At 39.8% G+C, this 24710-nt stretch overlaps 2 protein-coding genes across 2 annotated transcripts in view; one reads left to right on the top strand and one right to left on the bottom strand.

Moving 5' to 3' along the window:
- The window catches only part of LOC144666118 (lysine-specific histone demethylase 2-like), a 43215-nt gene extending 35926 nt beyond the window's left edge, over positions 1 to 7289 (bottom strand). The window contains exon 1 of the transcript XR_013573124.1: positions 7280 to 7289. The gene's annotated coding sequence lies outside the window, so the exon portion shown is untranslated. The remainder of the gene's footprint in view (positions 1 to 7279) is intronic.
- LOC144666112 (uncharacterized) lies at positions 1982 to 24691 on the top strand. Its single transcript, XM_078527470.1, has 17 exons — positions 1982 to 2120; positions 3241 to 3347; positions 4411 to 4588; positions 5166 to 5361; positions 6596 to 6819; positions 7245 to 7355; positions 8805 to 8961; positions 9450 to 9640; positions 11247 to 11357; positions 12605 to 12752; positions 13911 to 14007; positions 15397 to 15449; positions 16903 to 17172; positions 17946 to 18020; positions 18862 to 18975; positions 20464 to 20700; positions 23429 to 24691. The coding sequence occupies exons 1-17, from the start codon at positions 2076 to 2078 to the stop codon at positions 23761 to 23763; spliced, it is 2649 nt and encodes an 882-aa protein (XP_078383596.1). The 5' UTR covers positions 1982 to 2075; the 3' UTR covers positions 23764 to 24691.
- Positions 24692 to 24710: the final 19 nt, after the last annotated feature.

Below are 24710 nucleotides of genomic sequence, written 5' to 3'. Positions count from 1 at the left end.
AATCGACTCTCTTTTCGCCAAATAAATGTTTGAAATAATTACTTGTCCGCAGTTGCTGTTGTTTAATAAATTAATAGGAACGACAGTTTAATCTCCAACTGATCACCTTGATGCACTAACCCTAATAATCGGCTTTTCTTAGAAAAATATTATTTTCTCGAGGCGATATTACGAAAGTTAACTACCGTTGGTAAACAAAATTACTGGAAAATTTCGAATTCAAATCGAGTTCGTTCCTTGCCACAAGAAGAGTTGCTATAATCAAGAATACACAAAAAAATCAATAAAATAAATACAACGGTTGTTTCAAAGCACTCTTTAATTGAAAACGAATAATATTCCCTGCAGTTAATAGTCTTAATTAAGCCAAAATGATGACTCTGAATTAACGGCAGCACAGACAAGCGACAAACTTAATGGGTCTGTTTATTTTGTCTTACACAAAACAAAATGTAATAGGAATTTTTTGCAGCGGCAACCGGTTGCAACACGAACAAAGAATTTCAAGTTAAACACTCAACCGAATAAAATAAAACAAGAAAAGTTCTAACCCGGCCAGGCTCAATGTTGAATTGTTCGAAAGAAACGAACTTTGTTAGCAATTAAAAGAAATTCAGCAGTTTTCCTTTGTGACGCCTTGAACAGTTAGAAATTATCCGTTCTGTTCTCTAAAAAAACAATTTTGCCTTAAGCGAGTTTAAAAAGAAATACGAAAAAATATATTAAATTTTAAATCTATCGGCTCGGTAGCCTGCGAATACAGCCGCCTCTCCACGCTCCGATCCGCTTGCTGCGTTGCGGATTGGAGCGTGGAGAGGCGGCTGTATTCGCAGGCTATCGGCTCGGGGAAGAGCGTTGAAATGAGGGTAAAAGATTCTGCCAAAACTTGAGACCACAAAACAACACCTTTCAACATCAGATGGTGTAAGCAAATGAAGAAAGTTTTCTCGTTGTTTAAAAGGAATGATATTCCCTGCTCTTGTTTATAGTAGGACTGTTTTTTCAAACCGCCTTTAATCTTAGAACACGAGTTTTAAGTGCAAATGATCTAGAGTCTACGTTGAATACAGAATGTATAATTTAAAGACCATGCCAAGACACCAAAAGTCGAGAAAATGTGGAGGACTCTTTCAACATTTTTTTTTTAATTTTCGAAAATTTTAACCTATCTGAAGCCAATTGTTTCGAACACGCGGACGATAGTAAACTCAGTGTGTTATTTTTCAGTGCAGCTTTATTAACAAGTCTCTTTTTTGAGGGACATAAAAAATTTATCACCGCCTAAATTTATAGCTAAAGTTAATCATGAATAATACTTGTACGCAGATGTAACTGCAAGGCGAAATGCGTTTTTAATATCCAACGGAAAGTTCTTGATGCATTAAAGCCAATTATCTTCTTCAATTGGAAACCAAAACATAAGTGTCTTCAAAATTGGCCGAGTTAAAATGACCGACAAATTTGCATATAATGAATTGAGTACGGTATACATTATTTGGCTGTGAAGCCCAGCCCAGCGAAGAAGGCAAAATTTAGCCAGTATTAAAGAGCCACAGATGCTCAGCTGTTTCATGGTTGCTAAACTCTTATAGAAATAGAAAACCAACAGTAACATTAAAGGTGATACGTCCGATTTTTTTATTTCCTATTGGAAAAACAACTCATATCAAACCACTTTTTTAGGTACAGATATGTCGTAATGTCAATGTCGAGGGCCATACTTGGAGAATATCAGCGGGAAGTCTCAACAGTATGGACCTAGTACAGCGAGGTCCGTACAGAAAAGACCAAGGGACCGATATTCTCCTAGCACTGTCCCGAACAAGCTTGATAGTTCAATGAAAGGTTAAAGAGTTATACGCCGTAAGGATCAGTTTGCCGTCTATGTTTTTTCCGTACAAAGTTTACCCAGCCCAATATACTTAAAAATTAAGGCACTCTGATTGGCTGATTTTATTTATTGCCCCCTCAAGGTTTTTGTCGTGTGATATGTTTTTGTTATTAACAAAGTCTCCTTTGCTTTATGTCTTTCAGAGTGGCTTGAAATGTGAACCGTTTTGGGCAAAGTGGTTAAGATGGTAACTCTCTTGTTGCTGCTGCTAATGCTAAGTCAAGCGCTGGTAAGAAGTTTTCGTATTTTTTTTTAATTTAAAACACTACATTTAAAAATTTCAACGATACTAACGGAAATATCCTATTACATGTATACATGTGCCCATAATATAGCAAGCTACATATGCATTACCGTTTTTTGTATTATTGTGACTGATTTTCAACTATTTTAAGATATTGTTCTACAAACTTGCAGTATGTATTGCATGTCGGCGATGTAAAAAAAATTGTTTCAGTGCAGGCAGATCTTAAACTTAATTAAACAGAGTTTGCCTCTTCTAACATGTTTTATTAACTTGCTGAAGTATAGCTTCATGCACTGATCTGATCGACTGTGTTTTTTGAAAGTTTATCAGTGAACTAAAAATGTAACCCCTGTTTTTCAGACTCCATGAATTTAAGACGGAATCCACCAGGAAGTCGAGTAATATTTATTAAAGTTGGACAAAAATCAAGTACCAGAATAATTTAAATCCTATTGCGTTATTTCCTACCCTTAATAAAAGGTAAAGATGTAAGTAATTATCCGTGATAACACCAACAACAATTTCTTATCAGAGCCTAAGAAAATGAATTTCAAAGTTCACAAGCTATAGGCAAAATCTCACGTGTAGCCATTTTGTAAATTCGTCTTATAATAATAATTCTGGTACAACAATTTCTTATCAGAGTCTGAGAAAATGATATTCAAAGTTCACAAGCTATGGGCAAAAGCTCACATCTTTTAAGCGATTCATGGGAATTCAGTGGAACTTGGAAATTTGTTTTCGATGTTTGGTGTTGCTAGAAAAGATTTCTTTCGATAAGATATTTGAAGCAGTAACACAAAAGCTTGCAATCAGGTGTAAATAGTTTTGGTACATAATTTTGTCCAATAACTACTCGAAGCCCTGGCGGATTTTCTCTTAATCATTTAGTTTTGTTCTCGCTTTAATTTCTCAAAGAGAGTTTTCAAGACAATTGTATCCATAAAAACTCCTTTAAAAAGCAACAAAGTCGGCCAAAAGCACATTTTGTAGCAAGTTCATTTGTAGAGTTATCGAGAATTTTTTTATATAAAGGTGCCTTTCACCCCGGGATAAGAAAAACTGAAAATTATGTTAACTTAGACTCGCTGCTTATCTCTAGGCACAATCTGTCGTACCACAAGAATCTTGTGTCCCTAAAAATGGAGGAGACCCGCGGCTTGTGGTAATTCTATCGTTGGCAAATCAGTCTCAGGCCATTATCCAAGGGTAAGTATAGTTTGCTTTAAACCCTCTGCTAGTTGTCAGGGCCGTACCTAGCGGGGGGGGGGGGGGGAGGGGGGCAATTGCCGCCGCCGGGAAAATTAAAAAACTAAAAAAACTAAAGAAAAAAAAAACTAAACTGAAAAATAAACAGTTGCCCCCGCCAGGAAAACTTTCCCCCGCAGACAAAAAAAACCTGGGTACGGCCCTGGCAACAGCATTATTTGTATTACGTAGTTTTAAAACGCTGTTACTAAGGAATTCTTCGGTTTCTTCGCCGTCTCCACAAGTTCAATAAAGTATCGAGTAACCATTTTTTTCATATACACAGTGTATAAAATAAAACACATAACTACTCACATCATTTTACTATATGGCGAGAGTTGTGACAAAGCGGCTTTCTGGAAGTTGTAAAAAAAGGTAGTCAAACTTAAACCACAGTTATCACATCCAGCCAATCACAACGATGTAAATACGGAATGAACCAATCAAAACTCGAAGAACAATGCAATTCTTGCCAAGCGCGGGAAACCATGCAACCTGCATCAAACGCGGGAAAAATTCAACCCGCACCAAACGCGGGAAAACATGCAACCCGCACCAAACGCGGGAAAACATGCAACCCGCACCAAACGCGGGAAAACATGCAACCCGCACCAAACGCGGAAAAACATGCAACCCGCGCAAGCCGCGGAAAACATGCACCCGCACCAAAAGCGGAAAAAGATGCAACCCGCGCAAGGCGCGGAAAAACATGCAACCCGCGCAAGGCGCAGAAAAACTGCAACCCGCACCAAACGTGGGAAAACATGCAACCCGCACTAAACGCGGAAAAACATGCAACCCGCACTAAACGCGGAAAAAGTGCAGGAAATTCGCATAACAGCGGGGCATTTTTCACCAAAAATCTTGGTATGTTTCATCTGTTTATTTCGATAAGGGGGTCATAACTGCTGAAAACCACTCAAATAGTTCAACTGGAGTAAAATTTTCGAAACAGCGACTTGTGTTACAGGAATAGGATTCCGGCGCAATCTTGTTAGTCAAACTACTCACCGTTTTTTCGCAGTGGCTTGGTTGCTAAGCACCTATTCATAGCACACAACGACGAAGAATCACAGGGCGCGGCTGCCAAGCTTGTGGTAAAGTGGTCCTTTCCTAAACAGCTCGAGTTTGACTCTGCTCATATCGTGAATGGACCAGAATATACCAGCTTGATAAATCAGGAGGCAGCCTTGATCGTTAAGGTAAGCTCCAAAATTGCGTTAAAAAACAAAAACAAAAAACAACACGTGATTGACTGTAAGGTCGCCTCATAGTTGACATTTGTTTTGCCGATAAAATTCCTGGCATTTTTCTGTTTTTGTTAACCCTTAGGGACGGACCATTATTTTTTTGGAGGGGGGAGGGGGGATGAAAAATATTGAAAAAAATTGTTTGCAGGGCCTGGAAAGACAAAATAAATTGTTTGCAAACACGATATGTATAACAAAAAATAGTAAGAAATTCCAAAAAAAATGTTTGCAGAGATGCATAAACTAAAAAAAAAGTTTGCAGAGGAAAATTTTTCATCCCCCCCCCCCTCCAAGAAAATAATGGTCCGTCCCTTAGATGGACTAGAAAAGGGGGCAGGGGGACAGGGGAAAGGAGATGCCACATCCCTTTGGGGTTTTTAAACAGTTTGCCCGATCAGACTTGGCGGGAAACAGTTTTATTGTCGGATGTTATGTGACCGCGAAATAGCCAATGAGAGCCTGTGCTGTTGGGGACAAATTCTAGCTTTTTAACAACAGTCGCTGTAATTTATGCGTTGATATCTTTCAGTTTGATAAGTTGGATTCCTGCCAAAATATTACCCTCGCTGCAAATTTCAAAGTTGACCTCCAGAAAACGACCCCGCCTGGAAGGATTTCACGAACGTCAAGCTTTGTAGCTGTGGAATATTATTGGGATGATGTCAACTTGGATGGAGCACCAAAAACAGAACGAGGAAGCACTTCGTTTGAGTACTACGCACCAAGTTAGTGTCCCCGGGGGGGGGAGGGTACCCCAAAAAAGTTTTGTACGGGGAGGCTCCGCCCCGAGCTCTTACCCCTAACCCTTTTATATACCATTTTGAAAGAAATTGTACCCCTTTCGTATACCTTTTACTGAAAAAGGTACCCTTTTCATATACCTGAAAGACATGGTATAGACTTAAAACATGACATTTTCTTGTCATTTTCATCTAGCGCTTAATAAATTGGAATAATAAGCCATAAATTGCATCTGTTCGTAATATTTTAATTAAGGGCCCTTTGAAAAAACCTAAATGTCAGATTTCCACACCCTTTCGTATACCTAAACTTGTGAAATTCCTACCCTTTCATATACCTCAGAAGCCTGAAAAAGGTACCCCTTTCGGGTGGAGCCTCCCCGTATAGGACATTATAGGGAGTACCTCCCCCGGGGTTAGTGTTTGTTAAAGGGACTGTGTCACGAATTTACCAGATTTTTGAACAGCCAAAATTTATTTTTGTGTCGCAGGAAACCTAAAATAATAGTCCATTTTTATTGAAATATTGCTATATTAGAGCACTGAAACTGTTAACGAGCATCTTTTGCTGCGGATGGCTCGGAAGGAAACGGATTGCAACTTGAAAAAGTGAGGCTTACTTTTTCAAATTGTTTCCGCGCGTCTTCATAAAAACGATGTTTATAGCCATAGCTCAATTTCTATCCACAAATTAAGGTTATTTCTTCCTTTGGATGTTCAAAGATAATGTTTTTATGGGTTAAGTTGCCTACCACTAATTTCAGAACAGTTTAGATAAAAAATCTGCGAAATCCCCGTGACATAGTTTCTTTAAAGAAATCAGATATTAGTTCTCCCAGTATAACGAGTGTCTGGTTCAAGCAATTCTCACTTGAATGCCGAAAGTAATTTGCATTTGCTTTATCCTTACATAACTAATTGCTTTTGATTAATTTTAATAAAAAATTCGCGCCACTTTTCAACCAAACAAACCAAAACCAATTGTGACTTGTTCTCACATGTACGCGTTTTTCCCGCGCTTCGTACCGACTACATGGATCTGCCTCGTGTTTTAATTGGTTTACTGGATTGCCTGTGTCTTGTGATTTGACAGAATGAATACTTTGGTTTTGGTTTTACGACCGAAAATCACTCTATAGAAATATTATATTTTCGTGACTTTTTTCATAGTTAGTAGAGGTGACTAACTATGCTTTTTTTCATCATTTTCTTTTGGTAGTTTGCTCCCGTTTTCGCCCTTTGGGTATGAGGGATGGCAAGATCAAGGAAAGCCAGTTGTCTTGTTCGTCTTACTTGAAGACTGAACTGAACAAAACGGGCAACTGTCCTCACTTTTCAAGACCTGGCTCTCACGGAGTGTTTAAGGTTGAAGACGGAATGCTCAATTATGACCGCAACAATTTTCTGCAAGTGGATTTCCGCTCTAGGACTAAAGTTGAAATGGTAATGAAACTAAAAATCACATCAAGAATAAACTATTATTGCAAAGATACGATTTTTGGTGCAATGCCGTTTTCAGTATTGTAACGTTCGAATGTCTTCAGGTCATCTTCAACAGGAAATTTCCGGTAATGTTCGAAAGTCTTCGGAAAATTTCCGCGTTGTCTTTGGTTATGATTAGTACATGTATCTTTAGAATGATATTGGGTAGAGTTCGAGTTTAGTTTTAGGGTAATGCCCTGATGTTCGTCGCAAAAGTTTGGATTCTTTGTGTGAGTTTTGGCGATCGATCGTTTCTAATTCCAAATTGCAATGCTAAATGGGATAACAAGGACGCTCGCAGACAATCCTAAAAATTATCGCATATATATTGATTATTCCACTTTAAAGTTTGCGGTACTTTATTAATTATCATCGCTCTTTTTCAGATATCGATCGAGGGGTCGAATGACAGTCACGTGACTTCGTTCCTGATACACTCCAGTGACGATAACATAATGTGGAAGGTGTTCAGGGACAAAACGACCGGAAAACCATTAGTAATTGCATTCTCGTCCCCATAGCCCTTTCGTTTCTCTTAGCCGGCCGAGCCTTGGCACGAGGAAACGAAGGGCTCTGGGGACACAGGATTTCCAGTCCAAGATTCTAGGACTTCCGGTCTTCATGTATGCAGTCATGACGTTTTAAAAGAATGTATGAGAGAGTCGTTACGTTTTCGACTTCCGTTTAGGAATTCTTTGTTCCAACCAGCCAATAAAAAAATTGAATTTATTCAAAAATCCTGTGTCCCCAGAGCCCTCCGTTTTCTCGTGCCAAGTCGGCTAAGAGAAACGAAAGGGCTATGGGGTCGAGAATGTAGTGATTGCTGCTTGAATTTTCACATATTGCATAATATTTTCAGATGCTAAAGATTTTGCTCACCAAGAGTTTCTCGTAGCTCAGTTGGTTAGAGCGACATGGGTTCGATTTCCGTCGAACCGTCCCATGCTCGTGTCATTGTTGAAGAATTCATCTTCATTATTTCCAGTTTGTTTTATTTTTTAAGTCTCGAAGATCATAGAGCTCTTTTAGCGACATGTTCCAGTGATTCCCCTGTAGCACGAATGCCTAATATCCGGGGAGGGGAGGGGTGGAGTACTTATACGCCATGTGCCGCTGGGTGGGGTCCCGTTTTTGACCTAGCAAGTCCCGTGATGGGGTTACAGCTTTGGCTATTTAGTCTAAGATTGTGTAGCTAAATGGGACAAAATTACGTCAATTTTATATCTTTCTGTTAATCTAAATCAGATCGCTTTGAAATGTGCGAAAAAAATTGCGGATGCTGTAGTATTGTGGAAAAAAATTAAAAATTAAAACATCCTCATCACTTCTGCTCTGAGATGGGGTAAACAATTAAAGTCTTTAGTCTGAGATGGGGTAAACAATTGAAGTCTTTAGTCTGAGATGGGGTAAACAATTGAAGTCTTTAGTCTGAGATGGGGTAAACAATTGAAGTCTTAAGTCTGAGATGGGGTAAACAATTGAAGTCTTAAGTCTGAGATGGGGTAAACAATTGAAGTCCTTAGTCTGAGATGGGGTAAACAATTGAAGTCTTAAGTCTGAGATGTGGTACACAATTGAAGTCTTTAGTCTGTGATGGGGTAAACAATTGAAGTCTTAAGTCTGAGATGGGGTAAACAATTGAAGTCTTAAGTCTGAGATGGGGTAAACAATTGAAGTCTTTAGTCTGAGATGGGGTAAACAATTGAGGTCTTAAGTCTGAGATGGGGTAAACAATTGAAGTCTTAAGTCTGAGATGGGGTAAACAATTTTAAAAGTCTTTAGTCTGAGATGGAGTGGGAAAGTGGAGCTTTTCTTGGTCTGTCAGGCGTGGTAGGGGTTTCTAGACCGCAGCTGAGCGCCCCCACCCAATTTCTTCCACGTGCCCTCCCCGGAGGAAATATATACTGTTGTTGCCTCTTAATAATTCTAAACACGATTTAACTCAGGAATTTCCTGCTAACGACAAATCTACGCCGGTAAAAGTATCCATTATCAGTCCTCCCCTCATCAGCCAGTATTTACGAATCAATCCGCGCACTTGGAACACACATGTGTCAATGGCCATTGAGTTTTATGGTTGCCATCTTGTCGACAACAGAAATGGTAAGCGAATACTCATGTGCACTGCTTTAATCCTGGTTTTCACTAGCGACGCAAGCACAAGCGCAAGAATAACAGCTCTTATTTCACTGTGAAAACGGCTTCGACTCAAGCAAAAGCACAAGCAAATTGCAGTTTTATGATTGTGCTTATGCTTGCGGCAAGCACAAGAACAAGGATCGAAATTTGTCCTTTTTGCGTGATTGCGCTTATGCTTGCGCTTGTGCTTGCGTCGCTAGTGAAAACCAGGCTTTAGCTTTACCGAAGAGAACAAAACATCTGCAGGGTTTCCACGAATGTGCTTTTTTAAAGAGAAGAATACATAACATTCATCGGCGGGTTGGGCCAGAGCCCGGAGCCCGGTGCCCTAAGTTTTTTGTTGTTGGACCCAGAGACCAATCATCTGAGAGGACTGGTTCCGTATAATCCATGACGTCTTTTAATAGCAAAGGACCTTGAAGGGTAATTGCAAGTCATAAATTTTTTTATAGTTCCTAGCCCCCTTGGTATGGAGTCTGGGGCCATAAAAGATTCACAAATAACAGCATCGAGTGAAACAGAGAACGGGACGCGGGATCAATCCCGTCTGAACTCGGGACCAGAAAAGGTCTGGTGTGTTCAGGAGTCGGATCGTGTCAGGACGTTGACCATTGATCTCCTAAAGAAGCACTCCATTAGTCAGGTAAGAGTTCTGATAAGAGAAAGCACAACAGCGCCTCTCTCTAACCGTGGAAATGTTGGGCCCGGGGGGGGGGGGGGGTACTCCCATATGTGGGTTATATAGGTATGTGCCGCGGTTAGGCTTTTATAGATTGTGCTCCTAAAAGTGGCATATTATGCTACTAGCAGTGCTCAAAATTTTGCCAAATTATGCAAAAATTATGCCAGAATTCCCAAATTATGCTTCTGATTTCCGAAATTATGCTCACAAAATGACGTAGATTCTATACATAGAGGTGCGCAATAACGACACCAAATTATGATGTTTTTTAAATAAACTGTTGTTGTAAATTTATTTGTGTTTATGGCAGTTTATCACGGCCGTCAGCTGTCCAAATTAGCTGCTCGCATCTCTAAACCGTTTGTAAAATGCCTCCAACGACTTAACAATCACAATTGTATAGCTAAAACACGCATTGCAAGAACAAACTACCTAAATTTCATTTATTTCTGTAGAAAGTACACCATATTTACTACATTTTATGAATTTATGCTCCAAAAAGTGCTAAAAATTGCTAATTTTGCCGTGGCAGTGCTCGTTTCACAAATTATGCTTTTTAGCTCCAATTATGCCAAAAATTATGCTAGCACAATCTATAAAAGCCTAGCCGCGGGATAGGGTATGGTTTTTGAGGTTCTCGGTCCTTAAATAGGGTATCATTTTTGCTCTTTTTGGCAATGTGTTCCCGGCCTCATGTGATCCTTAGATAGGGTACCTAAATTCTATCAGCTAAAATTAGCGCCCAGCTAAACGAAAAAAGGTATTTTAAAACTGAACTTTCTGTTCAAGTATTAGTAAAGCGATTTTATAAAGATTTGTGTTTTGCCGTGCGCGGTTAGCCGTTATTTAGGTCGTCACGGAACGCTTCTCCTTCCCTTGAATAGGGTGTCAATTTTCGCTTTCTTTATCTTTCAATTTTTTTTCTTTATTTAAATACTCAACTTATGAAGTTCATTGTGAGATGCTTATCTTTACGAAATAATCTTCTATCGAATGAAAGTAATGTTACACATACATAATTTCTTTTTTCATTCCTATTACATGATTATTATTGTTATAAGTTTCGCTTTAGTTTAGTTGTACGCTTTTGCAATACTGTATTTACTTATAGTCATGCAAATAAAGCTTGTTATTGTATTGTATTGTATCCTTAAATGGGGTCAGGGTTTAAGAACCTTCGCGGCACACCCCTATCTGAAATCTATGGGAGTACCCCCCGGGATGTTGGGAAAGTTGTAACGTGCCAAATACGCTGGGGGGGGGGAAAGGATGGAGGCTGGAAGAGAGGGGGGGATGGAGGAGGGGTAACTCACTTGTGATATAACTAGACCCTATTCCGTTAGTTGAGCAAGTACTCTTGGTTACTTTTCGTGCTTGAGAAACAAGTGTTTATTGTCAGTCGGATGACCCAGTATAACAGTTCTTGCGCCTTTCAACAACGCGCAAACTCTGCTCAATCAGCTTTTTTCGGTGCCGTCAAAAATTTTAGCGGCCTAACAAAAGGATTAATTGTAATACGTTCCCCACCTTTCAGTATTCGACAGTGAACTTTCTTATACTTCAACAGGTATCAATTCAGGGGAAATTGTGCCAACTCGACAATGTATGCGAGATGCCCCCTGAATTTTTCTACCTGGCGTTTGACGGGAAAAGCATTCAACAGTATGGAAGAAGAAAAGTAGGTCAAAGAAAAATAGAGCAGTTTTGATTTTAATGTTCTAAAACGAAAGCAGTCACAAAAGAAAACAGTAAACGTAAACATCATGATGAACCAATGAGAACACGAACCAAATACACGTGACCGGCGCAAAGCGCGGGAAAACGCGCAAGGTACATCATTTCTACCAAATATGTCCAAATGACCTGTAATCTTAAGCCGGCGACACACTTGGCGATTTTATTCGCCGATCGCCGCGACCGGCGTATAAAATCGCTGATATCTGACATGTCAGATATCAGCGATTTTATTCGCCGATCGCTGGCGATCAAATTCGCCGCGATTGGCGAAAAAAATCGCCTAGTGTGTCATCGATCCTTTTCGCGCCATTGGACGCATAAGGCCTCTACAGTCTCTCTCCAGCGGGAGCGGTCTTGTGCCGCCTTCCGGATCCCATTCCAGGTCAGGTGCAGGGACTTAAGTTCTTTCTCGGCCGACCTTCGCCAAGTTGTTCTAGGCCTTCCCCGTGCTCGCTTTCCCTCTGGTGTCCAGAATAAACCTTCTTTAGCCACATCCCCCGATTCTTTCCTCGACACATGCCCAATCCTACATCTCCATTTCCTGCGGGTTAAGCTCACCATGATGTCCTCTTGTTTACAGATGTTTCGTACTTCCAGGTTCGATTTTTTTTGTGGCCATCCTATTCCCAATATAATACGGAGGCACTTGTGGATAAAAACCCTCAACTTTTTAACTACTTCCTGTGTTGTTTTCCAGCTTTCGGAGCCATAGAGAAGCACTGTTTTTACATTTGAGTTGAATAGTCTTAATTTGGTCTTAAGGGAAATCCTTTTGGATCTCCAAACTGGTTTCAGTGCCGGCTTAAATCTTTGCTTCATCAGCGAAACTAATCGACATTTTCTTTCGGAAGCGTCCGTAAGCACCTCTCTTCGGACAAGCCCTCTTAGTAAACAGCTACAAAACTCGGAGCCTTGCCGTAAATACTTCTTCGAAATTTCAGCTTAAACGCAACGAGGCTATGCAAATAAACAGAAAAAAAATGTAACTAAAACGATCAGTTAAATCAATCACATGAATTTAACTTACAATTTATTTACACATCAAAACATTTTACAGATTAAAAACTGTCGTCGCCTTTCTTATTAACAGTTGAATGCGCCCTGTAATGAAAAGGTTTACACGTGTTGATGAATTCCAAGGTTGTAACAGAAGCATGTATCTCAGGCGTTTTTCTGTCTGTTTTGTAGCGTTTCCAAGGAAACCAGGTCGACCACGTGATCACCCACACGTTGATTGTGCCCCAGAAGGCTTCAAAAGTAACATTTGACCTCAGTGGCACTCAAGGAAAGAGATGCATGCGCGTGGAGATTTATGGGAAGCCAGTTGAAGAGGAAGGTTGGCAGCACGTTCGTAAATCTAGCAATGAATTGAGTGTTGTGTTGGTTATTAACCAGAAACTATTAAAAAGATGTTTAACCTGAGGGCGATGGAAGTGGAGATTTGGAAGGGGTGGGATGTTTTCATTTTCACTTCTGGGTAAGGGTTCAACTACAGTAGAACCCCGGTAACTCGAACTCGGATAACTCGAACAACCCCGCTAACTCGAACAAACTTCCATTTCCCTTGGATTTGAACCCACTTTTCAGTCATTTTTACTTGGTTAACTCGAACTTGGATAACTCGAAAACCCCGCTAACTCGAACTAAATTTCGTTTCCCTTGAACAAAATTTGGACAAATTTACCCCGATAACTCGAATTATGGTTCTTGCAGCTCGCCAAGTATGCCCATTGATATCTTATAGCTCTTCTCGCCGTGTAATCGGATAATTATAAACACTAAAACGAATACTACAGCAATTTGATTTTAAATAGAAATAGATCACGTATCTGACAGTCATTTTTCACTCTTATCATAAAAATGTATGATCGTGTGAGAGTTTCTGATGAGATAAGGTTATTTTGCACTGTACTGTATACTGATGTGCTGAAAAATCGATAAACTATCAATTATTAACTTGGCAAATTGAATATTCAATCGACCCCGATAACTCGAAACCCTGCTAACTCGAACTATTTTTCGTTTCCCTTCAGAGTTCGAGTTATCGGGGATCTATATAATTTATCGTTGTATTTCTTACGCCTTAAGTGGTGCAAAGAGTTTATTATTACAGTGATGTTGAAACAACAACAACAACAACAACAACAACAACAACAAAGAAGGGCCCGGAAGGCGTAAAAGGGGAACTGGGATTTGGGCAAATTTCACTAGGAAAATTAAATAGGATTTCGGTCAGTGGGACTGAGAATCACAAGCAAATAAGCAATAGAACTGGGAATGGCATTTGGAAAATCGGGAAAACAATAGGCTGGGAAAATTGGATTTGGGCAAATTTTGGGCTGGGAAATGGGATTTTATACCCCCCTCCCCCCCACTTTCCCTTCAGGACCCTCCCAAAAGGTATGGCTTTAAAAAGAATTTAACTCTGGACAACACACTTAAATACATAATATAATGAGCAATGTTTTACAATTCCCAATTTTACATTTTTCAGAAAGCGTGGCACTCGTTAAACTTGGCTTTCTTTGTGCACATGACGGCAGAGAACCGATTGTGTTTCTGTGCTTTGGCGAATACAGTGAAGATGAAATGTAAGTGTACACATATAAAGCATGTTCCAAAAGGTTATCTTGTTTGGAATTTGAGATTGAACCATTCTCGTTCCCAGAGCCCGCGTCCCCCTGGACCAGCGCTGGTCCAGGGGTACGCGGGCTTTGGGAACGAGAATGAGATTGAACTGTCTGTTAGAGTTGAAGGCAGTATATGCTTGGTGGTGCTGGCATTAAAGTGGAACTGTTTGATACAGTGTGGTTGTTGTGGTCCCTTTTTTAGAGCAACGGCTAAACACTTTTTGCCATGTTCGGCACTAGAAAGTTTCGTTCTTGTTGAAGAAATGATAGAAGCCATTGCTAATAATTCACTAGTTAAAAAAAAAAAAACTGGGAGGCTTCCCTGGGCGAAGTGACTCTTTTAACGTGTAACCAAGTTTATCTTGATTATTGAAGTCTATTAAAGAAGTATAATTTATTTCGGTGGCCTGAAGAATCTAAGAGAGGCAAGAGATGTAAAACGATATTTTCGGAATCCTGACAAATACTTTTACTCCTTCTAAGCTCGATTAATACAATATCACTTTTTTGATAGTAAAAAGCTTGGTTTACTACATACAGGCCCGTAGAAACAATATTTGGAGTGAGGGAGACATTTGAGCTTAAAATGCTGTTACAATACACATTTTCGCCTCGGATGCTTATTAATTAACTCTTAATTTAATATACTGTTCCCGACTGAAAGTGATAAATGATCATCGCAGTGAATTTCCATCTGTGAACTCAGAATTTTTTTCTGAGTTCTTTCTCTCCACATATCAACCATTATTGTTTATTTGGAATAAAGAAGCCTGAAAAAAATTCAGGGCTTCAACGGGATTCGAACCCGCGACCTATGCGATACCGGTGCGATGCTCTACCAACTGAGCTATTGAAGCCACACATTGGGAGCGAGGTCAACTGTTCCCGACTGTTACGAGCTAATTAGACCTATTCTACTTACTTTTTTCCCAAAAAAGTGGAGGGGGGCCTTCTACTACGGCCCTGTACATATACCGTAAAATTCCGGTTATAAGTCCCCCGCTTATAAGCCCCTCCGGTTATAGGCCGATCTACCTGGAAACAAAAAAATACATCCAATTATAAGCCCCCTTGGATATAAGTCCCCCTCTGCCGGATGACGGTACTGAACAGGGCTAAATGTTGCTTTATTATGCATTTTTAACTTAAAAACGTATTTCGACCAACACTCCCGTGGCTCGTTTCGAAACGTTTTTTTTATTCCGCTTATAAGCCCTCCCGGATATAAGCTCCTCCGCTTATAAGCCCACACAAAACCCCTTATGAAGTTGTATAAGCCCAGGGCTTATAACCGGAACTTTACGGTATTTTGTAAACATCACTAACTTGTCATCATACTTACCTTAACAGGTTTCCAAAAAGTACTTGTGTGGGGATCCAAAATGAAGGAAAATCCTCCTTCGGTAAGAGGACAAGTAGAAATGGTCTCCCAGCACTTAAGTGGCAGTTCTTGTAAGCTTGTAATTCTACTGGTCCTCTAGTGTTGCAGTTGCTGTTTTTTGTTGTTTTGAGAGCTAGGATCATTGTTCCTGCTGTTTGTTGTATTGTTCTCTCGAAGGATAGCAAGCCATTTATTTTAGATCCTGCAAGAACTGCTACCCGATAATGATAATGATAATGATAATGCATTGATATAGCGCATTTTTCATATGCATATGTTCAAATGCGCTTTACACATACTGTTTACTATACAATTGTAAAGGCCAGACCACAACACCGGGAGCTTCGTGCCCTACTCTTTGCGAATAGTGCGTGGGTTCTTTCACGTCCCCTGTTAAGACTGAAGATACAGGAGACGCCGGGGACCTACGGTTTATCGTCCTTTTCCGAGAAGACTAGAATGTCTAACCATTTGCAGATGTAATTACAAAGGCAGCATATTCTCCTCAGTTATTTTAAGACCCTGAGTGTTGGTCCGGTCTGGGGTTCGAACCCACGACCTCTCGCACAGCAGTCCGGCGCTCTACCAACTGAGCTAACCAGGCGGCGGTAAGGTGACCCCTCCGCAGCAGAGTGACCGAAATCAAATTTCTCCTTGTAGTATCAATACATGTGCCATCACACAGGTCACGGGAATTAACCAAATGATCACCATTGGGAAATTATTTTGATATTTGAAGCACTTCTCCTAACTGGTACTACAGGAAATGTATGAGGACCATTATGGAGAATTGATATATTGACCATGGGGGTTAAAAAGTAGTTTCATGAAAGCGGAAAAATTAGATGTTAAACAAAGAACAGGTTCAAAAAGAATAAACAGGGGAAAAATAGCAACTTAATACATGTTAACAAAAGGAAAAAATAAAAAATTGATAGAACAATAGTTAAACATATGAACTGAATATAAATCATATAATATAAAAAAAAAACAACACCAAGATCTTCATTCCCCAGGAGGGGTACTCGGGATTTCAAGTGACGGAGATGATCGAACAGGGGCAAAAATCAAGACCCAAAAAAATCCCTACGGCTTCCAACAAAACCCCAAAAATATCTGGACCAAAAATTAACCCCTAAAAAATCCCATGCCAAATTTCTGACCCTTAAATTTCCAGAAAGGGTAAGGAAAAACACTAGAAACGTGTACTACCACAAATCTTTAGATTGTTTTTATACCCAAAAAAATCTCTTCTTAAATCAAGCCACCCCAAAAAATACTTGCCAAATTTTCCAAGCCAAACAAATCCCGAAATCAAAAATTTTAAACCCAAAAAATCCTTCGATCATCCCCGTCACTTGAAATCCCGAGTACCCCCCCCCCCCCCCTGGGCTTCATTCCTTGCCAAAGTTTATCCGGAAATACGAAAATTTCGGAAAATATCCAATTAATTTTTCACTTTCATTTCATCTCAGCCGTTGATCCAACTCTTTTCACAATTCTGGCGTTCGATCCTGAACATAAACGCCTGTATGGTGTCAGCAAACGCCACCGTCTGTACATGGAAAGCCAGGACGTGTATGGTCAGCAGTGGCACACGATACTACCAGCTAAGTGGGTCAACGTACGAGAGAAGCCAGGATTGAAACTTATTCAAGAAGTCCCGTTAGTCCCAGAAACTCGATTCACGCGTCTTCCGGCTCCAGAAGTGACTGACATTGACATCCAAGGCAACAAATGGGGAGGTAATTCACTGATACTGATAACTAAAATGAGTACAGTGTAAATTCAACTCTCTCTAAAACGGACACCGTTGGGACCGGCTCCAAGTGTCCGTCTTAGAGAGGTGTCCGTCTTATAGTGTGTTAGTTACAGTAAAGTGACTGAAACTCGAACGGCAGGGACGGGACCAACAACAGGTGTCCGTCTTAAAGAGGTTAAGAGAGACAGTTGACTGTGTAGTGATTTTCGCTTGCGTTTAACCAAAGTCATCACTCTGGTCAATCCCACGGGACGCAGACAATCCATTGAACCAATCAAATCTCGAAGCAAATACATGTCGCCGGCGTGAAGCGCGGGAAAACGTTTGTGAGTGATTCACGACTCACGTTTGATTCCGATTGAAGTATTTTAAGAGGTTTTCTACAGTAAAATAAAGTAAAAGAGAAACAGAATGCAGTCTGTAGGTATGTGAAAAAGAGACTGTTTTCCACTGAAGGTCTACTAGAAAGGATTACCTTTGCTGTCAAAAATGGTACGTAAAAGGGTAAGGAGTTGGACCTCGGGGCTCCGCCCTCTCGCACAAAAGAAATAGTACCCCGCCCCTCTCTCCTCCGCAGAGGCCTCTTTCGTGTTTCCGGGCTGGGAAATGGGGAGAGGTGAAAAGTAAGCGCGCCCGTGTTTTTCGCCTTCCCCCACTAAAGGAGCCTCTGCGGAGGAGAGAGACCCCGTCCTGGGAAAAACAACAACCGGTAATCCTGTGTGCATTTGCAGGTTACTTATTTTGTTCCTTATACAGGATCGTCTCTGGGTCTTCATGTGTTCCCTTCCTCTGTGAACAAGTGGCTTTTGGTTGGCTTGGGGCGGAATCACGGTGAGTACTAGTTAAACATCCAAGTTTTAATGCACGGCTTGTGAAAAAATTTCTAAATCCCGGTAGGATTCGGATGGCTCGGATGGAAATGGATTGCAATTTAAAAAAATTTAAAAGGCTTAATTAAGTTGTTTCCACGCGTCATACAAAAAAAAATCGAAATTTACAGCCGTAGCTTGATTTCTATCCGCAAATTAAGGTTATATCTTCCTTTAGATGTTCACATATAATGTTTTTCATGGGTTAAGTTGCCTACCACTAATTTCAAAACAGTTAAGATTAAAAATCTGCAAAATCCTCGAGACGTAGCTCCTTTAAACTTAGTGTTTCATTTGCCCGTCGAATAGCTTTGGGAGTGTTCCAATGTTTCATTGATTTGAAAAAGCCGGGAATTTTTGCTTTGTGCATTACTTCGTTTTATTGCTTTCATATGGAGGTCCCCCGGAGGAGATTACTTTGCTGATAGCCTTATTGACCTACTTGATCTACCTTGGTCATCTAGTTAACAAGTCATAGTTCTGGCCCCAGTTGCTCAAAGGGTGGATAATGCTATCCACTGGATAAATCACTCTCCAGTGGATAACTGTCATACGAAATGTACTTCGCTATCCACCGGATATTGCTTACCGTTATTAAATCGGGATTCTCATCATCTGAATCCTTAATTCTCCTCTGGGAGAATAGGGCCTTTGATCAGTTTCCTCCACTATATCCTGTCTTCCGCAACATTGACTGCCTCTGCCCAGATGGCCAAACCCATCTTCCGCCTCTCACCCTCTACTGTTCTCCTCCATGTTTCCTTCGGGATTCTAGTGTATTTTATTTTATTTTATTCTTTCAGATATTGACCGGTGTGGCAGCGGCCCCTGCTTGAACGGAGGGACATGTAAGGAACTTACAAATGGATACAACTGTGTCTGTTTGCCAGGATCTGTTGGTCGCCATTGTGAAAACGGTCAGTACAATATGGCGGCCTTTTACGGACAAAATAACGGATGACCATACATCAATGTTATGTTGCATACATCGATGTTGTGTGAACTAAAAGATGTTTGATACAACTAAAAGATGTTTGATACAACTAAAAGATGTTTGATACAACTAAAAGATACAAATTATTTGATACAACTAACAAACATCTTTTAGTTGTATCAAATACTTTGTATCTTTTAGTTGTATCAAACATCTTTTAGTTGTATCGAACATCTTTTTAGTTGTATCAAACATCTCTTAGTTCACACAACATCGATGCATGAAACATAATATTGATGTATGGTCATTCGTTATTTTGTCCGTAAAAGGCCGCCGTAGTCGAGGTCCATAAACACATGAAGAAACCATTAAATTGCTTTTTAAAAGGGCTTTGTCCCGGATTTTAGCAGATTTTTGAACAGCCGAAATTTATATTTGTGTCGTAGGAAACTTAAAAATAATAGTCCATTTTTAATAAAAATTGCTGTATTAGAACACTGAAACTGTTAACGAGCATCTTTGGCTGCCGATGGCTCGGATGGAAACGGATTGCGACTTGAAACACTAAGGCTTAACTTTTCAAGTTGTTCCGAGCGTGTTAAAAAAAAATCGATATTTATAGCCGTAGCTTGATTTTTATCTGCAAAGTTAAGATTATATCTTCCTTTGGATGTTCAAAGATAATTGTTTTATGGGTTAAGTTGCCTACCACTTCAGTTTCAGAACAGTTTAGAACAAAATCTGCGAAATCCCCATGACGTAGCTCCTTTATGTATGAGTCATTTCCAAAACCGCCCATCCCCCCCCCCCCCGGGCATTTGACTTTTTCGAAAAATTTTGGTCAAATTCCCCTCTGTGTTGGCAGTTTAGGCAGTCAAATGCCCCACCAGTTAGGGCTTCACAGAATTCCCCACACTTTTCAGATTTTAGGATAAAATGATTAACTTATACAACAACGAAACGACGAAAACATCGATGTTTACTTTCGCTCCGTGTAGCTTGAAATCGCTCTTTCTAGCTCTGCTTATACCTTATCTGCGAAGGGTTTCTTGAAAATACCTCGGATAAAACGTGACGGAAATTGTCTTCTGACAACAAATCCACACTAAAATCTTTTTCGATAAAGGCAAAAAGGATACCGTAACAAAAACAGAGGTGGAATCGCGGAATAGCAAGAGTACCGTGAACTCCTGGGATGTACGGATGACGAAACAATTTTGGAATTTAAGTTGTCAGTGTAGACAAATGTATATGTCAGTTAATTTCTGTCCACGCAAAATTACGTAAACAGAGATAGTTCTCTGTTGATCCTCCGTTCACCAATTTATCCACTAGGAAAATATTCACGATTTACATCACATACACTTATGTTTTTTAACGTATAAAAGGATATCCGTTTGCAGACGAAAACGAATACGCCAAGACGGTGTCCAAGTTGAGTCAAAATCTTTAATTTTCTCCATTTTTGCAGCTGGTTTAGCGGATTCAAAAATCTTGCAAAAGAATATCAATCACCTGACTGCTTTAAGTAACTGGTTGAAGCCCGTCGTGCAGAGTAACACTCACTGGAAGCGCTGCTGGCTTGCAACAGTAGATGGCTGGTCTTCATTTACTTTCCATAGGCTGTGCGATAATAAAGGCCCCACGGTTACAATTATCCATGTTGGAAAGTACATCTTTGGAGGATACACGAGTGCCTCATTGACACGTGAGTAAAGTTCACTCTATATTTATGATTTATCACCTCGAATCTCTGTATACAGCTATTTCAGTTAACGTTGTCCGGATCAAAGCTTAAAGACAAGACTGAAAGGCAGTATGGGTAGAAGAAGAGAGCAATTGCACGTGCTGAATACTAAAATATATAGTGACATGACAAACGCGAATTTGCACGTTTTCTTTCTCTTCAGACATCTGAAACAAGGTGCTTTTAGCCACACTGAATTTTAGAAGAATTTTCAAAAGTCAGAGCTAAGCGACAGTGAAAGTAAAGCTACAGAAAGGCCTCCTGAGAAGAAAAACAAACAAACAAACAAACTCGTGAATTCTCCACGTGCGAAATACAAATTTGTGCATTTAATGAAGCTTATATGCAAATTTGTAGTGAATACCCAGAACGCCATACGATATTGCCTTTTAGCTTTAAGTTTTGACCCGACAACGTTTATTGAAATAGCTGTATGATGATTTATTAAAAACTAGCCATGGTATATTAATTTTCCTGAGTTTTGATTGGTTTACAGGCCACGGTATATGAGCTCATATATGAGCTCGTATACCAAAAATATGGTGAGTGTACGTGCCAGTGAGAACAGCCGGGCAGCTCCAATATTGAAATTATTTGGGTGTTTTTAATAAAACAATTATTCCACTTGCGCTTGTTGTATATGAGATAGTTATACTTAAAAATTTTTCTACGAGCGCGCGTTGGATATGGGATGGTAGATATGTAGATATGTGGCTATAACGATCTCATATCCAACGCGCGCTCGTGGAATAATTTTTTTATTAAAACGCCTAAAGAATTGCAATATTTGAGCTCCCCAGCTGTTTTCGTTGACGGGTTTTGGCTACCATATTTGTGGCGAATGGTATAAGAGCTCATATGCAATAGCCTGTTAACTAATCAAAACCATTGATAGTTTTTAATAACAACTCATATGCAACGCGCGCTAATGGAATAATTGCTAAGCATCCTACTCCTGAACTAGGACATAAATGGACTCGAAAAAAATTCCATGGAGCGAGGATCTCTGTAATTATGCGTGCTAAAACAAGTGGGGACCTGGGAGCTTTAAATATATAAAACAATTGTGGAAATCGACGAAAATTACAAAATGAAAGAGCATATCAGAATTAGCAGTTTTGATGAGATTAAAAACAACACTTAAGTTCTTTATGGTTTATTTTTGCGATAATTTCGCCAAATACCGAAGAAGACCAACCAAAGTGATCCGAACTTCGTTTAATATCCAGAGCTTCCTGATATGAAGAGTCCGGAATCCGCGCCAAAATTCTCAGCTAATCCGCGATCCACTGCATTTTCTAAATCCGCGAATCCGCTCAATATTTCGCAAAACATCTTGCCATCCGGGTACTTTTTTAAGGCCAAATTCGTCAATCTATTCAGGCCCTTCATCTATGGTTTGTAAGTGCAGACCATGGTAAATGTTGGCCGATTGGCCGTTTTTATGCTAGAGACGTTAAAGCCGTCTTAGACGTTAAAGCTGCTTTGAGACGACATTAACGTCTAATATAAAAATGGTAAATAAAAAGACAGACACCTTTAACGTCTGATGGCTTTAACGTCTCCTCGTAAGGGCGTCTGAACGACGCTCTTATCGGACAGCTTTAACGTCTCAGACGTTAAAGCCGTCTAGTATAAAAACGGGACGTCGTTAACTAGTATAAAAACAGGAAATAAGACAGACGCCTTTAACGTCTGATGGCTTTAACGTCTTTTCGTAAGAGCGTCTGAACGACGCTCTTATCGGACAGCTTTAACGTCTCAGACGTTAAAGCCGTCTAGTATAAAAACGGGACGTCGTTAACTAGTATAAAAACAGTAAATGAGACAGACGCCTTTAACGTCTGATGGCTCTACGTCTTCGTGTCCAGTGTCCTCCGAGTGTCGAACCCAGTATTTTTTTATTTTTTATTTTCTGAAAAGCTGTCTACTAAATGCATCCCGTTTTTATACCAGACGCCTTTAACGTCTTAGCCGTTAAAGACGTCTAGACGACATTTAGCATAAAAACAGCCATTTATTAATTACTAGGCATATTTTTACTGAGTACTCATGCAATATACTTACTCGAATCTTACTCCTGTTTTCTTTTATCCTTTTTGCATGCTTTTTGGTATTATAATTCATTTAGTTTTATTTATTTTATTCTTTTTTGGTTTTGGAACCCACCAGATTAAATCGTGGATATAAACTCAGACAACTCACAGGAGATAAGGGCTAAAAAATCACGAGCTAGTATTCTTGCAGATATTCAAAGATTTCAAACGTATCATTAGTGAATACAAAGTAGCCCACAGTACAGGAATTATCAGAAACATTATAATTACAGAAGTACCCAACCGATCCGCTCCGCAAAATATCCGCTCTTCAGGCTGAACTTGAGCTGGCTGGCAAATTTAGGAATGAGATTGAGTGCTTGCTGGGACGGTTTCCCTTGGAGAAAATTTGCTAGGATGTTTTGTAAATTACCGATTGTAGCTGGGGACAAATCAACCGAGGGAAAAGCCCTGGAAGCGAGGTTGGCGCGCGGCGATAAGAGAATTCAATAATTACCTTTAGTTTAATAACGGAAACAGCAAAAAGTAATTGTTTACTTTATTTCTATTATTCTGCTAAAACAGATCTGTTTCCCTTTTTGTGTAATTATTTCCTTTCTTTCTTTCTTTCTTTTTTCCTTCTTTCCAATTAGCTTCTTGTATGTGGCTGCCCAGTCCCACCACGTTCTTGTTTTCGTTGGTAAACAAGCCAGGCTGGGCACCAGTAGCATTCAGGCCACCAGGAGAATATAGTTCTTACGAATATGCTACATTCAGTTGCTCTAGTTATGGACCCACATTTGGATGGGGACACGATATTCACATTGCAGACCACACCTTACCAAGCAGCTATTCCTACACAAATCTTGGCGACACCTACAACCCGCCAACTGGACACATCTATGGGAGCACCTTCGCCAAAACATTCCTGGCGGGTACTGTTAACTTTCAACCAGATGAGGTGGAAGTCTTTTATGAAACGGTCTAAAAACGACTAAGTTTTGTGTCTACACCCTGTAATATAACAATGAAGCTTTGTAAATTTATAGCTAAAACGTTAAACCTTGATAAGCATTCCAACCAGTAAACTGCAATGTATAAATTGAAAAAATCGTCGTGAGATGAAGGAAACCACAGGTCGCTAAGCAAAAATCTTGGTACAAAGAAGACCAAAATTTTGCGTTGCGCGTTACATGAACCACAACAGCGAATTTTTCAAATTTCTTTTTGGAAATGAAAGCTGTTTTTACATATTCAGCTTAAGGATAGTTTTGCCACGAACTGAATGAAGCTAGCTAGATAGTCACAAAAGTTAGTTTTAAATCGACGTTCTTGCGAACGTCCTGTTGTGGTTGCTTAAGCTGCAGAGAAAATTTTGATTCCAGATTAGCATTTTTAAGTGAGTTTTTTGTTTATACTTCAAGTTGTGCGCCGTATATGGGCTTTGAGAATTTTGTAGAGGACAGAGTTTAGTTCTTATGAAAACAAGTATCATTTTGAGGGTGTAAATATCAGCTTTGTAATGTGTTAGTAAAAGTGCTGCTCTATATAAAATAATAAATTTCATGCGGATGTGAAACACAACACCGTAAAAGTAAAATAGAGGCTAAAAAAGGCACGCGTGTTTCCGTTTTAAACGTAGTGCAAAAATTGTATCATTATCACAAAGAAAATGAGCTCGTGGTTAAGCTTCGTGCTTATATTCCTATTTCCCTCACCGGGAGCTCTACGGAGGAAAAAGTCATGGGTGGGGGGGGGGTACTCTGCATATTTGTCAAGATCATGCACGCAGCAAAATGGCTGACAAAAGTTTCATTTATTTAAAACCGAACCACAGAGCAAAAACAAAGATGTACGTTTACTAGAACTACTTGAAGAATCAAAAATAAAGTCACGAAAAAGAAGATGATTCACGATTCACGTCTAATGGTCTAA

The sequence above is a fragment of the Oculina patagonica genome, chromosome 9, assembly GCF_052425735.1.
Source record: "Oculina patagonica isolate OP01 chromosome 9, crgOcupat, whole genome shotgun sequence".
Lineage (NCBI taxonomy): Eukaryota > Metazoa > Cnidaria > Anthozoa > Scleractinia > Oculinidae > Oculina > Oculina patagonica.
This window is presented reverse-complemented; position numbering and strand designations above follow the sequence as displayed.

Coding starts and splice junctions, on each gene's coding strand:
- LOC144666112 (XM_078527470.1), top strand. CDS start 2,076: ATGGTAACTCTCTTGTTGCTGCTGCTAATGCTAAGTCAAGCGCTG. Junction 14,008..15,396: donor GAATACAGTGAAGATGAAAT/GTAAGTGTACAC, acceptor TTACCTTAACAG/GTTTCCAAAAAGTACTTGTG. Junction 15,450..16,902: donor TGAAGGAAAATCCTCCTTCG/GTAAGAGGACAA, acceptor ATTTCATCTCAG/CCGTTGATCCAACTCTTTTC.